This window comes from Hylobates moloch, unplaced genomic scaffold (assembly GCF_009828535.3).
Source record: "Hylobates moloch isolate HMO894 unplaced genomic scaffold, HMol_V3 SCAFFOLD_1, whole genome shotgun sequence".
NCBI lineage: Eukaryota > Metazoa > Chordata > Mammalia > Primates > Hylobatidae > Hylobates > Hylobates moloch.
The window spans coordinates 22,455,954-22,470,447 of record NW_026652276.1 but is presented as its reverse complement, the minus strand read 5'-3'; the positions used below and the strand labels follow the sequence as shown (position 1 = coordinate 22,470,447).

The 14,494-nt window shown below is 52.2% G+C and overlaps 1 protein-coding gene across 1 annotated transcript; it reads left to right on the top strand.

Annotated features, from left to right (window-relative positions):
• The first annotated feature begins 5,013 nt into the window (after positions 1-5,013).
• On the top strand, positions 5,014-13,341 carry DES (desmin). The gene is made up of 9 exons (XM_032754407.2): positions 5,014-5,695; positions 6,754-6,814; positions 6,910-7,005; positions 7,154-7,315; positions 7,487-7,612; positions 7,984-8,204; positions 10,417-10,460; positions 12,289-12,371; positions 12,575-13,341. Exons 1-9 carry the CDS (start codon positions 5,118-5,120, stop codon positions 12,614-12,616), a joined length of 1,413 nt encoding a protein of 470 aa, XP_032610298.1. The 5' UTR covers positions 5,014-5,117; the 3' UTR covers positions 12,617-13,341.
• Positions 13,342-14,494: the final 1,153 nt, after the last annotated feature.

The window sequence follows — 14,494 nt, the reverse complement described above, 5'->3', positions numbered from 1 at the left end:
CAAAATGGATAAAACAGCCAGGTGCGCATTGGCTCATGCCTGTAATCTCAGCACTTTGGGAGACCGAGGTGGAAGGACCACTTGATCCCAGGAGTTTGAGGTTGCAGTGAGCTATGATGGCATCACTGTACTCCAGCCTGGGTAACAGAGCAAGACCCTGTTTCAACAACAACAACAACAACAACAACAACAACCAGACAAGATACCTAAACATAAGAGCTAAAATATAAAATTCTTAGAAGAAAACAAAGAGGAAAAGTTTCATGACATTGAATTTGGCAATGATTTATTGAATATGACACCAAAAGCACAGGCAATAAAAGAAAAAATAGATAAATAGGATTTGATCAAAATTACAAACTTTTGTGCATCAAAGGACATTATCAACAGAGTAAAAAGGCAAACCACAGAGTGGGAGAAAATATTTGCAAATCATATATCTGATAAGGGATTAATATCCAGAGTATATAAAGAACTCCTGCAACTCAATAACAAAAAATCCCCAAACAACCCAATTCAAAAATGGGCAAAGGATTTGAATAGACATTTTGCCGAAGAAGATACACAGATGACCAATAAGCACATGAAAAGATGCTCAACATCACTGATCATTAGGGAAATGCAAATCAAAACCACAATGAGCAGCCAGGTATGGTGGCTTGCTTCCATAATCCCAGCACTTTGGGAGATTGAGGCAGGAAGATCTCTTGAGACCAGGAGTTTAAGTCCTCAGTGAGGTATGATCATGCCATTGCACTCCAGCCTGGGCAACAGAGTGAGACCCTATCTTTAAAAAACGAAATAAGGCTGAGTGTGGAGGCTTACAACTATAATCCCAGCACTGTGAGAGGCCGAGGTGGAAACATCACTTGACCTCAGGAATTTGAGACCAGCCTGGGCAACATAGGTTTGGAGACCTCATCTCTATGGAAAAGTAAAAAAATTAGCCAGGTATGGTGGCTTGCACCTGTACTCCTAGGTACTTGAGAGGCTGAGGCAGCAGGATCGCTTCAGTCCAGGAATTTGAGGCTGCAGTGAGTGATGATCGTGCCATTGCACTCCAGCCTGGGTGACAGAGTGAGGCCCTGTCTCTAAAAAACAAAACAAAACAAACAAACCACAATGAGGTACCACCTCACACCCATTAGGATGACTACTATTAATATTATAAAACAAACAAACAAATAGAAAATAGCAAGTGTTAGCTAGGATGTGGAGAAATTGAAACCCATGTTCATTGCTGGTAGCAATGTAAAACAGTGCAGCTGCTGTGGAAAACAGCATGGCAGTTCCTCAAAAATTTAGACATAGCATTACCATATAACATAGCAGTTCCACTTCTGAGTATTTACAGAAAAGAATTGCACGTAAGTATTTGAACAGATATTTGTACACCAAAGTTCATAACAACATTATTCACAATAACCAAAAGTTGGAAACAACCCAAATATTCATCAACAGATAAACAAAGTGTGGTGTATACATACAATGGAATATTATTTAGCCTTAAAAAGGAAGGAAATTCTGACCCATGTCACAACATGGATGAACCTTGAAGATGTTATGCTAAGGGAAGTAAGCCAGTCACAAAAGGACAAATATGGTATGATTCCACTTGCATGAAGTACCTAGAGTCAAATTCGTAGAAACGGAAAGCAGAATGATGTTTACCAGGGGCTGGGAGGAGGGGAAGGTGGAGGGTTATTTTTAATACATATGGAGTTTCAGCTTGGGACAATGAAAAAGTTCTGCAGATGGATGGTGGGGATAGTTGTACAACAGTGTGAATGTACTTGATGCCACTGAACTGTATACTTAAAAAACGGCTCAAATGGAGATCGCGCCACTGCACTCCAGCCTGGGTGAAAGAGCGAGACTCCGTCTCAAAAAAAAAAAAAAAACGGCTCAAATGGTGAATTTTATTTTATGTATATTTTATCACAATGTAAAAGTGACTCAGCTGTCAATGTACTAAAATGGAACCATCTCTAAGCTCTATGTCATTGAAAAAAGATTGATTCAGAAGTGGGGGCTCCACATAAGAAAATGTGGTTGTGTGTACATGAAGTATCTCTGAAAGGAACTGATAACAACCAAAACCTGGTTGTCTCTGAAGCAGTGTTTGGGGTGGCTAGGCGTCAAAGTGGGAAGGAGACTTTTCATTTTATGCCTTTTTGCACATCTTGAATTTTGTACCATATACACTACCCATCCAAATAAATTGTCGGTATTTTTAGTGTGCCCCATCCTGAGTGGTCCTCTCGGGAGGCTGAACTCTCCCTCCAGCGGTGCTGCCCAGCTCACAGCATATTTTGGAGTGCTCCTCTTTCACCTGCCTTCCAAGCCTCAGGGTGTTGATCTGCAGCCCTCCATGGTAGCAAATCCTCAGGGGTGGAACTGAATTTTGAAAACAGTCCCAAGTGGTTCGGGGCCAAGTCTGGTGGTTGCTGATTTTGACTAGAGAATAGATGGCATGATTTATTTGTGTTCTACCTCATTTCACCAAGGAACTGAGGCCTTGGGCTGGTCCAAAGGCCAATTTCCTTATGTGGTCTGGAGATCATTCACAGAGAAGAGCTCCAGAAATGTTGTCCCAGTAGCATCATAGAAATAGGTGTAGAGTCCCCTTCAGAAGATTAATCTGGTTCTTTGGGCTGTAAGTGATCAAAGCAATACCAAGTGCCTTAAATAAAAAAAATAAAAAAAAAAGGAAAGTTTGTTGGCCCAAGGCCAGGAAGGACAGTAGGGGAGCTCAACTCACAAAGTTGAGGGAAGCACTGCAGGAACCAGGGGGCTGGCCTGCTCCTCCTCTCCAGCCTCCTCTGCTTCTTGCATATTGACCTTTCTTCCTACTCTCCCAGGGGGCAGGAAACATGGCTTCTACAAGTTCCAGTTGAAGAATCCCAGTTCCATCATAAATTCCAGGGAAGGTCTCTGATTGGCCCTGCTCATTCCCAGGCCCATTCCTTGACCCAGTCACTGAAGTCAGGGAGATGCAGTAATAAGACTGGCTGGAATCAGGGTCTTTAGGGGTGGAGGGATGGGGAGGAGGCACAGCATGTCATCAAAATAAGGAAATTGCAAAAGAAAGCTTGCAGGCTACTTGAATGACAGTGAGAAAGACCGTGCTGCCTGAGTGTGTTAAGGATCCACATGGTCTCCAAAATCCTCCAGGAGCGTACAGTCTAGTCTGGGAGATGAGACATAAAAATAACCAGAACACAACAGCTTGCACTGACTTGAGGGCTGGATAAGAATATCTGGAACTCCCCCATCTATTTCAGAAGCTTGTCGCTTGGATGAAAATTAGATAATTAATGGGAAAGGGCTTTGAAAAGAGTGCAGTAACAAAGCCCCCTTTACAATTTACCTGGCACATTCACGCCCATCCTGAGGCCAAAGCCAGAGGCTGTGAGGTCAGACCGCCTCAGCTTCCTGAGCTATAAAATGGGAATGATGCTAGTCCCTACCTCCTAGGGTTGGAGAATTGGGGGTCATGGGTGTGAAGTGCTCAGCAGCTTGGCCCACACTAGGTGGTCAGTACATGTAAGGTATTATTGTTGCTACATACATTAGTAGGGCCTGGGCCTCTTTAAACATTTATAGGGTAGCATGGCAAGGCTAACCATCCTCACTTTATATCTGACAAGCTGGGGCTCAGAGAGGACGTGCCTGAGCTGGGGCTCAGACAAGGACGCACCTACTAGTAACCCCTCCAGCTGGTGATGGCAGGGCTAGGGTAGGACCAGTGACTGGCTCCTAATCGAGCGCTCTATTTCCAGGGTTTGCATTCCAAAAGGGTCAGGTCCAAGAGGGGCCTGGAGTGCCAGGTGGAGGTGTAGAGACACGGCCAGTGCCCATGGAGAATGGTGGATGTCCTTAGGGGTCAGCCAGTGCCCTGTGCTAAGGAGGGGGCTTTGGAGGTTGGGCAGGCCCTCTGTGGGGCTCCATTTGTGTGTGTGTGTGGGGGGGCCTGGAGCATTACAGGGGGGTGGGAAGTGATTGGGGCTGTCACCCTAGCCTTCTTGATTATCTGACGCCCACCCATGCCTCCTCAGGTACCCCCTGCCCCCCACAGCTCCTCTCCTGTGCCTTGTTTCCCAGCCGATGCCTTCTCCTCTATAAATACCCGCTCTGGTATTTGGGGTTGGCAGCTGTTGCTGCCAGGGAGATGGTTGGGTTGACATGCGGCTCCTGACAAAACACAAACCCCTGGCGTGTGTGGTGTGAGTAGGGGGATAAATCAGGGAGGGGGCGGGGGACCCAGGGGGCAGGGGCCAGACAAGGTCTGTGTGGGGAAGGGATCGGACATAGCAATTGGAAACTGAAAGCTTATTAGACCCTTTCTGGAAATCAACCCACTGTTTATAAACTTGAGGTCCCGCCCTGGACAGTAGGGGGGAGGAAGAGGGCCTGCACTAGTCCAGAGGGAAACTGAGGCTCAGGGCTAGCTCGCCTGTAGACATACATGGCAGGCAGGCTTTGGCCAGGATCCCTCCGCCTGCCAGGCATCTCCCTGCCTCCCTTCCTTCCTAGAGACCCCCACCCTCAAGCCTGGCTGGTCTTTGCCTGAGACCCAAACCTCTTCGACTTCAAGAGAATGTTTAGGAACAAGGTGGTTTGGGGCCTTTCCTGGGAACAGGACTTGACCCTTTAAGAAATGACCCAAAGTCTCTCCTTGACCAAAAAGGGGACCCTCAAACTAAAGGGAAGCTTCTCTTCTGCTGTCTCCCCTGACCCCACCCCCACCGCCCCCCCTAGGAGGAGGAGATAACCAGGGCTGAAAGAGGCCCGCCTGGGGGCTGCAGACATGCTTGCTGCCCTGCCCTGGCGAAGGACTGGCAGGCTTGCCAGGACCCCCACTGGCTGACTCAGGGGCGCAGGCCTCTTGCGGGGGAGCTGGCCTCCCCGCCCCCACGGCCACGGGCCGCCCTTTCCTGGCAGGACAGCGGGATCCTGCAGCTGTCAGGGGAGGGGCAGCGGGGGCTGATGTCAGGAGGGATACAAATAGTGCGGACGGCTGGGGGCCCTGTCTCCCCTCGCCGTATCCACTCTCTGGCCGGCCGCCTGCCCGCCGCCTCCTCCGTGCGCCCGCCAGCCTCGCCCGCGCCGTCACCATGAGCCAGGCCTACTCGTCCAGCCAGCGCGTGTCCTCCTACCGCCGCACCTTCGGCGGGGCCCCGGGCTTCCCGCTCGGCTCCCCGCTGAGCTCGCCCGTGTTCCCGCGGGCGGGTTTCGGCTCTAAGGGCTCCTCCAGCTCGGTGACGTCCCGCGTGTACCAGGTGTCGCGCACGTCGGGCGGGGCCGGGGGCCTGGGGTCGCTGCGGGCCAGCCGGCTGGGGACCACCCGCGCGCCCTCCTCCTACGGCGCGGGCGAGCTGCTGGACTTCTCACTGGCCGATGCCGTGAACCAGGAGTTTCTGACCACGCGCACCAACGAGAAGGTGGAGCTGCAGGAACTCAACGACCGCTTCGCCAACTACATCGAGAAGGTGCGCTTCCTGGAGCAGCAGAACGCGGCGCTCGCCGCCGAAGTGAACCGGCTCAAGGGCCGCGAGCCGACGCGAGTGGCCGAGCTCTACGAGGAGGAGCTGCGCGAGCTGCGGCGCCAGGTGGAGGTGCTCACTAACCAGCGCGCCCGCGTCGACGTCGAGCGCGACAACCTGCTCGACGATCTGCAGCGGCTCAAGGCCAAGTGAGGGCCCGGCACCCCAGACTCCCCTTTCTGCGGGCAGGGCACAGGAGACTAGGCTGGGGGCTGGGGTCCCGCTGTCAGCACCTGCCTTCTCCCGGGGCCCTGGACCCTCTCCTGCCCCATGCGGGGAAAGGGTCCTCCCCCGCCCCGTGTGTTTCAAGGGGCCGTGACCTCCAGGTCTCTCCCCCTGCGATCCGATCTTGCACAGGAGTTTTCTTGGAGACATAGATCAGGGGGTGGATATGGGAGAATTTAGGGGACCCGGTGCCCTGTGGACAGCCCCCTTAAAAAGCGTTTTAAGATGCTGGGGCGATGTTTATGGGGTCAGGTAGTTGATGGGCAGAGGAAGGGCTGCAGGAGGCCCAGAGGGCAGTGTAGCCAAAGGGAGAAGGGAGGCTGATAGGAGACAGGGAAAGCAGGGCAAGGGCCCAGAGTCCAAGCAACAGCTCTCAGCTCAGCTGTGATGAGGCCCTGGGGAGGGGGGTGGAGTAGGGAGCTTGGCCCTGGGGCTTTGCTAAGACTGTGTCTTTTTACAAGGTGAATAGACAGGCCGGAGAAAAAGGGAGTAAGGTGGGGGCCGCAGCTCTCAGAGAGCTTGGGAGGACCTGACTGTAGGCTTCACCAGGCTCCGGGAACGAAAAGGGCAGCAATTATGGCATACTTGTTGGTCCCACTTCTGACAGGCCAAGTGAGCAGAGTCACCCTCCTGCCACCAAAGTCATAAATATTAATTGAGCAGCTATATTGGCCAGGCTGGAGCTGGGAACCAGAAACACAGAGGTGGATAAAATAGACACAGTTTCTAACCCCAGGGAGGTCACACAGTCTGGTGGGGACATAGACTTCAAGGGTGTGGCTCCTGGGCAGAGATTGGGCCACTTCCTGTGCCCTCCCTGGGTGGGTGGGGCCTCTCCACTCCCTTTCTCTCCTGTCTCTACCCAGCAGCCAGGCCCTCCCCCTCTGTCCTGGACCCACTCCCTGGTCAGCCCCCGGGCCAGTCGTTTCCACTGCCAGCTTTATCGCCCGCAACTGTCTGTCTTTCTGTCTGTCCCACCCAGGCTGCAGGAGGAGATTCAGTTGAAAGAAGAAGCAGAGAACAATTTGGCTGCCTTCCGAGCGGTGAGTGCCCTTCTTTTCCCCTTGCATGGCCTCTGGCCTTGCTCTGCCCTACCTGGGTGGTGGTGACCATGTCCTTCTCGCTTGGCCTCTCCCAGGACGTGGATGCAGCTACTCTAGCTCGCATTGACCTGGAGCGCAGAATTGAATCTCTCAACGAGGAGATCGCGTTCCTTAAGAAAGTGCATGAAGAGGTATGCCTTGGCCCCTCTTCCTGGGGTCACTGGGCCATGGGGAAAGCAGCCAGAAAGTGGGGCTGGGGTGAGGCTCTGGCTGCGAATAGGGGTGTGAGGGCACTGTGTGGGCCCTGAGAGGGGACTGAAGCCCAGTCATGCCCTACAGGAGATCCGTGAGTTGCAGGCTCAGCTTCAGGAACAGCAGGTCCAGGTGGAGATGGATATGTCTAAGCCAGACCTCACTGCCGCCCTCAGGGACATCCGGGCTCAGTATGAGACCATCGCAGCTAAGAACATTTCTGAAGCTGAGGAGTGGTACAAGTCGAAGGTGGGTGGCCTCACCCAGGGACTGGCATCTCCGTCCCCCAGAATCCCAGCTTGGATGTGCTGCCTGTGGTTCCATCCATGCGAGGAGAGCCCAGAGGCTTCATGCTCCCTTGCTCATCCCTACCCGTGCCCTGCATCCTCCTCATTTTTGGGCCCCTTTCTCTGCCCTTAGGTGTCAGACCTGACCCAGGCAGCCAACAAGAACAACGATGCCCTGCGCCAGGCCAAGCAGGAGATGATGGAATACCGACACCAGATCCAGTCCTACACCTGCGAGATTGACGCCCTCAAGGGCACTGTGAGTCCCTGCCCACCTGGCCAGGCCCTGCCCCTTCCTGTCTGCAGTTCACACCCTCATTTTGTGACCTTGGGCCCATCATAGATCCTCTCTGGGCCTTCATCTACTTAAATCTACAATAGGGGTACAACCAGACAAGTGGATTCCAGTTGGATGCTAAGGAATCAGGGGTTCCTGGGGACTGTGAGGCTGAATGCAAATGTTCCTTTTTATCTATTTTATTCTGAGTGTTCACATATAGACTTAATTTGAGTTCAGGGTTCAACATGTCCTGGACCTGACCATCTAGAGTTGCCTGCCAGCCCCAAAGCTTTCTTTGGGCTCCCAGTGTCCTCTTCCCTTCCTTGACCTGGGTTCCCCCTCTCCTGCAGAACGATTCCCTGATGAGGCAGATGCGGGAACTGGAGGACCGATTTGCCAGTGAGGCCAGTGGCTACCAGGACAACATTGCGCGCCTGGAGGAGGAAATCCGGCACCTCAAGGATGAGATGGCCCGCCACCTGCGCGAGTACCAGGACCTGCTCAATGTGAAGATGGCCCTGGATGTGGAGATCGCCACCTACCGGAAGCTGCTGGAGGGAGAGGAGAGCCGGTGAGGGGCCAGGCAGGAGGCCGAGTGGGAGGTGCGGGGTGCTGGGTGGCCCATTTCTGTCCCCAGGAGGCTCGAGATTACTGATTACCTCAACAAGACCTGGAAACAATTTTTTTTTTTTTTGAGACAGAGTTTCACTCTTGTCACCCAGTCTGGAGTGCAATGGCACCATCTTGGCTCACGGCAACCTCTGCCTCCCGGGTTCAAGCGATTCTCCTGCCTCAGCCTCCTGAGTAGCTGGGATTACAGGCACCTACCACCACGCCTGGCTAATTTTTGTATTTTTAGTAGAGACGGGGTTTCACCATGTTGGCCAGCTGGTCTCGAACTCCTGACCTCAGGTGATCTGCCTGCTCAGCCTCCCAAAGTACTGGGATTACAGGCGTGAGCCACTGCTCCCAGCATGGAAACAATTTTATACAAGAGGCCACTGCTCTATTAATTGCAGAGAATTAACCAAGGCCACCTGGGTAAAAAGCAATTTAATTAACAGCAGTTATAAAAAGAGAAATATAAGTATTCCCTTATCCACCTTCAGAATTAAGAACCAGCAGCAAAAAAACCATATTCGGCAACCAATAATAAAATATTACTGCCAGTCAAGGGAGAGATGAAAGCAGAATGGGGAGTGATGAGGAGGGAAACGGAGGGAGCAGATAGAGGCAAATAGAGAGAGGGAGGGAGAGAAGCCTTGCACAGGGATAGGCTAAGAGAAGGTAAAGAAATGCATACAGAAGGCATGAGTTTGCACACACATGCACACACATCAGCATATGCACATGCTCAGAGGAAAAGACACATCATGCTCAGATCAACCCACCTCTAGACACAGAAAACAACATACAACTGGAAAGGGATACCAGGGAACCTTGTGGGATAATAGAAGTGTTCTGTATCTTTTTTTTTTTTTTTCTTCGAGACAGAGTCTTGCTCTGTCGCCCAGGCTGGAGTGCAGTGGCGTGATCTCGGCTCACTGCAACCTCTGCCTCCCAGGCTCAAGCGATTCTCCTGTCTCAGCCTCCCTAGTAGCTGGGATTACAGGCGTGCGCCACCACACTCAGCTGATTTTTTGTATTTTTAGTAGAGATGAGGTTTCACCATGTTGGTCAGGCTGGCCTCTAACTCCTGACCTCAAGTAATTCGCCTGCCTCGGCCTCCCAAAGTGCTGGGATTATAGGCATGAGCCACTGGGCCTGGCCTAGAAATGTTCTATATCTTGATTTGGACTGGTAGTTACACAGACGTGGACGTTGATCAAAACTCATTGAATTGTACATTAAAGATCTGTGCATTTCACTGTATGTAAATTTAACCTCAATTTAAAACAGATCAGTTACTCCAAAAACTGGTACCCCTTGATACTCATAAAAATAATATCTGAAATTTTTAAAAAGCAGCAGACATGTTTAGATATAGGTACACACATAAAGAGAAACTTCAGATTTTGTAAAATGATGTCTACATATGATGGCCTTTGAAGGTAGCTAAAGGCATGTTGCATTTTCCCAGCATTAGGCCTAAATAGTAAGCTCTCAGAACTAGCCTGGCTGGAGGGTGGGCATGAGCAATGGATATCACCCACAGCTGCTACTGGTACGAACTTCAGTGCCAGGAGCAAGAAGGAAGTCCCAGTGCTCTGGAGGGCCCAGTGGGGTTGCGCATCCTAGTGTCATGCCAGCAGTTCACAGTTGAATGATCCTTCCAGAAGAGACTATTCCTGGGACAGCTGTAGCTGGCCTTCGACCCCATTCCTTGAGCAGTATGGGTGGTGGGAGTGCTGGGGTCCGTGGGACTGGGACAGCTGAGGATGGTGTTTAGAAAGGACCAGGGTGAGCCTTGATGGGTGGTCTCAGGGAAAGATGGGAGCGTTCTTTTTTTGTTGTTTTTTTTTTTGAGACAGGGTCTTGCTCTGTCCCCCAGGCTGGAGTGCAGTGGGGTGATCTCGGCTCACTGCAAGCTCCACCTCCCGGGTTTACACCATTCTCCTGCCTCGCCCTCCTGAGTATCTGGAACTACAGGTGCCCGCCACCATGCCCGGCTAATTTTTTGTATTTTTAGTAGAGATGGGGTTTCACTGTGTTGGCCAGGATGGTCTCGATCTCCTGACCTGGTGATCCGCCTGCCTCGGCCTCTCAAAGTGCTGGGATTACAGCCGGGCCCGGCCGATGGGAGGGTTCTTAACTCTTAGGAGGTTTTGTCTTTTCCCTTTTAGGATCAATCTCCCCATCCAGACCTACTCTGCCCTCAACTTCCGAGGTGAGTGTCTGCTGGCAGGTGGTGGAGGCTGGAGTTGCGGGGGCCAGGAGTCCAGCATGGGCACTGCCCAAGGCCAGCCAGGAGGGAGGATGGGACCCTGGGGCTAGGGACAGACCTGGACTCTGGGGAAGAAAAAGGGGGCCACTGCGGGTAGGTGGGGAAGTTTAGGTAGAGGTGGATGAGGCACCTTATGACAGAGAGCTTTTTATGTGATTATATTGTATTGCATTTACCATTACTCCACCTTCTTGGAGTATTGGGCATCAGGAAGCAGCCTCTGTTCTGAATCCCAAACTCTGAAAGTAGCAGGAGTGTCCTTGGGGACCTGGCTTCTAAGGCACCCACGGCCCATTGTCTGTTTGGCACATTGCCAAGCCCCACCTTGGCTACTTGTTGAACACCTCCAGTTTGCTGGAGCAAGATGTTGGATGCACATTTGAAAAAAAAAAGCCAAATCTTAGCAAAGCCAAACAATGAAAAGAATGAGCTCTTTGGGCACTCTGCCATTCTGACATTAGTAATACGCAGATCAGGTGGCTTTCCAACCCCAGAGAGCAGAGAAACACACGATAATGATGCATTAGGAAAGCAAGTCGGAGTCCTTGGCAGCTTCTCCTTTCCTAGATCAAGCTTTTCTATCTTCGATGTGCATTTCCGTCAGGAAAAAATACATGCTATGCTCCACCGAGTCACAATGTTCATCACAGGCTAGTTGCTAGCTGAGGCAATTCGTGAACACCAAACTCATAATACTAAGGACCTCCATTTGACCTTTCCTACACAACTCAGAAGCTCTCTTTTCGGTTAGTTGTTTATACGGACACCAAGTATGAGTCTTGCATTTTAAAACTTCATAGTACAAAAAAACCCCAACCACATTGCACAGTGCTTTTCCAAATTAATAGCTTATGGCCATGATAGGGCAAATATGGTTGGTACCACTTCACTCCGTGTCCTCAGTGAGGAAACTGAGGCACAGAATGGCAAGTGACTGACCATCAGCACAATGAGTCAGTGCCTTATTCCTGCTCTGTCTCACTTTAAGACATCAAGTTGCTCATCTGAATTTTTTTTTTTTTTGAAACGGAGTCTCGCTCTGTCACCCAGGCTGGAGTGCAGTGGCGCAATCTCGGCTCACCGCAACCTCCGCCTCCCAGGTTCAAGCGATTCTCCTGCCTCAGTCTCCTGAGTAGCTGGGATTACAGGCGCGTGCCACCGAGCCCGGCTAATTTTTGCATTTTTAGTAGAGACGGGGTTTCACCATGTTGGTCTCAGGGTGGTCTTGAACTCCTGACCTCATGATCCACCTGCCTCGGTCTCCCAAACTACTGGGATTACAGATGTGAGCTACCGCACCTGGCCCTGAAATCTTAAAGGGAGATGGGTACTGTAAAGTCCTCTAAAGAGTGTCTTGAGACTAGGCTTTGGGGTTCTATCTTGAAGAAGGGGAGTCCCAGGAGGCAAATGTGTGCAGGGCTCTCCTGGGGCCTGGGGGTGGAGAGGAACTAGGAGGGATGGGGAACGTCAATGCTGTGCAGCCTGGGCCTCAGGGGTCCCCTCCCCTCCTACACCATCTGGCACGTGGAGCAAATCTGTTGGCTCCCGAGACTGTCTAAACTATGGGACAGGCCCTGGGGACTGCAGAACCACCTGCTGGGTGCTGGGCTGAAGGACAGGTACTAAAGTCTTGAAGAAGTAACAAGCCTGTCTTGAGGGGGGTTGGGGTCTGCTAGGGCTCTGCCCAATGTGGCCCCAGATGGACTCCCAGCCCCTGGTACAGCCCAGCCTGGACTTGGTCAGGCTGAGTGTGCGATGGACCCTATTACAGAAACCAGCCCTGAGCAAAGGGGTTCTGAGGTCCATACCAAGAAGACGGTGATGATCAAGACCATCGAGACACGGGATGGGGAGGTGAGTGGTCTGTCTGGGCTCCTTACACTTGGTGGGGGCTATGGATGTGTCTGAGGGGACTGTCGTCCACCCAGCTGTGCTGGTCTAGGTCCCTGGCTAGTGGGGCAAGAGAGATCCTGCGGCCCTGGGGTGGGGATGGCTCAGGGCTGAGGCTCCATTCTCTGGCTAGCACATGGTTGGACTGGGCTTCTGTTCCTCCTCAGGTCGTCAGTGAGGCCACACAGCAGCAGCATGAAGTGCTCTAAAGACAGAGACCCTCTGCCACCAGAGACCGTCCTCACCCCTGTCCTCACTTCTCCCTGAAGCCAGCCTTCTTCTAGCCCAAGACAGCACACCCAGCCTCGGTCCTCGCCTCACAGCCTCTGACCCCTCCTCACTGGCCATCCCTCGTGGTCCCCAACAGTAACATAGCCCATCCCTGCCTGGTCACAGGGCATGCCCCCGCCGTGAGCCTTGGCTGTTGTCAGTGAGTGAGCCTGGCTCTTGTGCTGGATGGAGCCCAGGCAGGAGCGGTGGCCCTGTCCCTCCCACCTCTGTGACCTCAGGCACTAGCCTTTGGCTCTGGAGACAGCCCCAGAACAGGGTGTTGGGATACTGCAGGGCCAGGACTGAGCCCCGCAGACCTCCCCAGCCCCCAGCCCAGGAGAGAGAAAGCCAGGCAGGTAGCCAGGGGGAGTAGCCCCTGTGGAGACTGGGGGGCTTGAAATTGTCCCCATGGTCTCTTTCTTTCCTTTCCCCAGCCCAGGGTGGACTTAGAAAGCAGGGGCTACAAGAGGGAATCCCCGAAGGTGCTGGAGGTGGGAGCAGGAGATTGAGAAGGAGAGAAAGTGGGTGAGATGCTGGAGAAGAGAGGAGAGGAGAGAGGCAGAGAGCGGTCTCAGGCTGGTGGGAGGGGCGCCCACCTCCCCACGCCCTCCCCTCCCCCGCTGCAGAGGCTCTGGAGAGAAACAATAAAGAGATTCACACACAAGCCCAGCTGGCCCCTGCTGTCTTGACTGCCAGGTCTCCTGTGGGGCCCCTGGGGCCCTGTGATACCACCTGTCACCCTGAGATGGACTATACTGACCTCCTACCCAGCCAGACTTTCCCCAGGGCCTCGCACCCACTTCTGTTCCCAGAGCCACCTGGCCTTGCTGTCTGTATGCAGTGTATGGGGCAGGGAGGGCTGGACAGGGCTTTTGTTGGGGAACCACAAATACCTCTCGTTAGGCCCCAATTCCAGGACTGCACCCCTTGTGCTCTCTACTGCACCTTCAGGTCGGCCAGGGTGGGGGACACCACCTGCTATTCCTTTTGAAGGATGTAGCTGCTCCCCACTGACTGGCTCTGAAGTAGGGCTCCCCCAGTCCCTTCTCCAAAGATGCCAACAGCCCCTTTTTTTCTCTCTTTTTTTCTTTTTGAGACAGGGTCTTGCTGTGTCACCCAGGCTGGAGTGCAGCAGTATGATCACGGCTCACTGAAGCCTGGACTTCCTGAGCTCAAGCAATCCTCCCACCTCAGCATCACAAGTAGCTGGGACCACAGATTCACACCACCATGCCTGGCTAGCTTTTTATTTTTTGTAGAGACAAGGTCTTTCTATGTTGCTGAGGCTGGTCTTGAATTTCTGGGCTCAATTGCTCCTCCTGCCACCTCAGCCTCCCAAAGTGTTGGGATTACAGATGTGAGCCAATGGCCTCTTTCTATTAACTCTTTCCAATACCATTTTTATACACAGGAGCCAATTCAGGAAAAATAATGTTTGGAAAAATGGAAAGATCTATTCTGTGCTTCGATAAGAAGGTTCAATACTCTGAAGAAGTCAATTCATTCTCCATTCTTCTATAATTTCAATGCCATGCAATCTCAATTAAAATACCAAATAAAAATTTTAAGAGAATTGGAGAAGACGGGAGGGGAGTGTAAGACCTATGAAAAAAATTAGGAGGCTGGGCACAGTGGCTTCACCTGTAATCCCAGCACTTCGGGAGGCCGAAGCGGGAGGATCTCTTAAGCCCAGGAGTTTGAGACCAGCTTGGGCAATGTAACAAGACCCTGACTCTACAAAAAATAAAAAATTAGCCTGGCATGGTGGTGTGAGCCTGTAGTTCCAGCTACTTGGGAGGCTGTGGTGGGAGGATAGC

Bases quoted from the DNA above. Each gene is read 5' to 3' on its own strand.
- DES (XM_032754407.2), top strand. From the start codon at position 5,118: ATGAGCCAGGCCTACTCGTCCAGCCAGCGCGTGTCCTCCTACCGCCGC. The intron at 8,205-10,416 runs GTGAGGGGCCAG...TTTCCCTTTTAG, and splicing joins CTGGAGGGAGAGGAGAGCCG to GATCAATCTCCCCATCCAGA. The intron at 12,372-12,574 runs GTGAGTGGTCTG...GTTCCTCCTCAG, and splicing joins TCGAGACACGGGATGGGGAG to GTCGTCAGTGAGGCCACACA.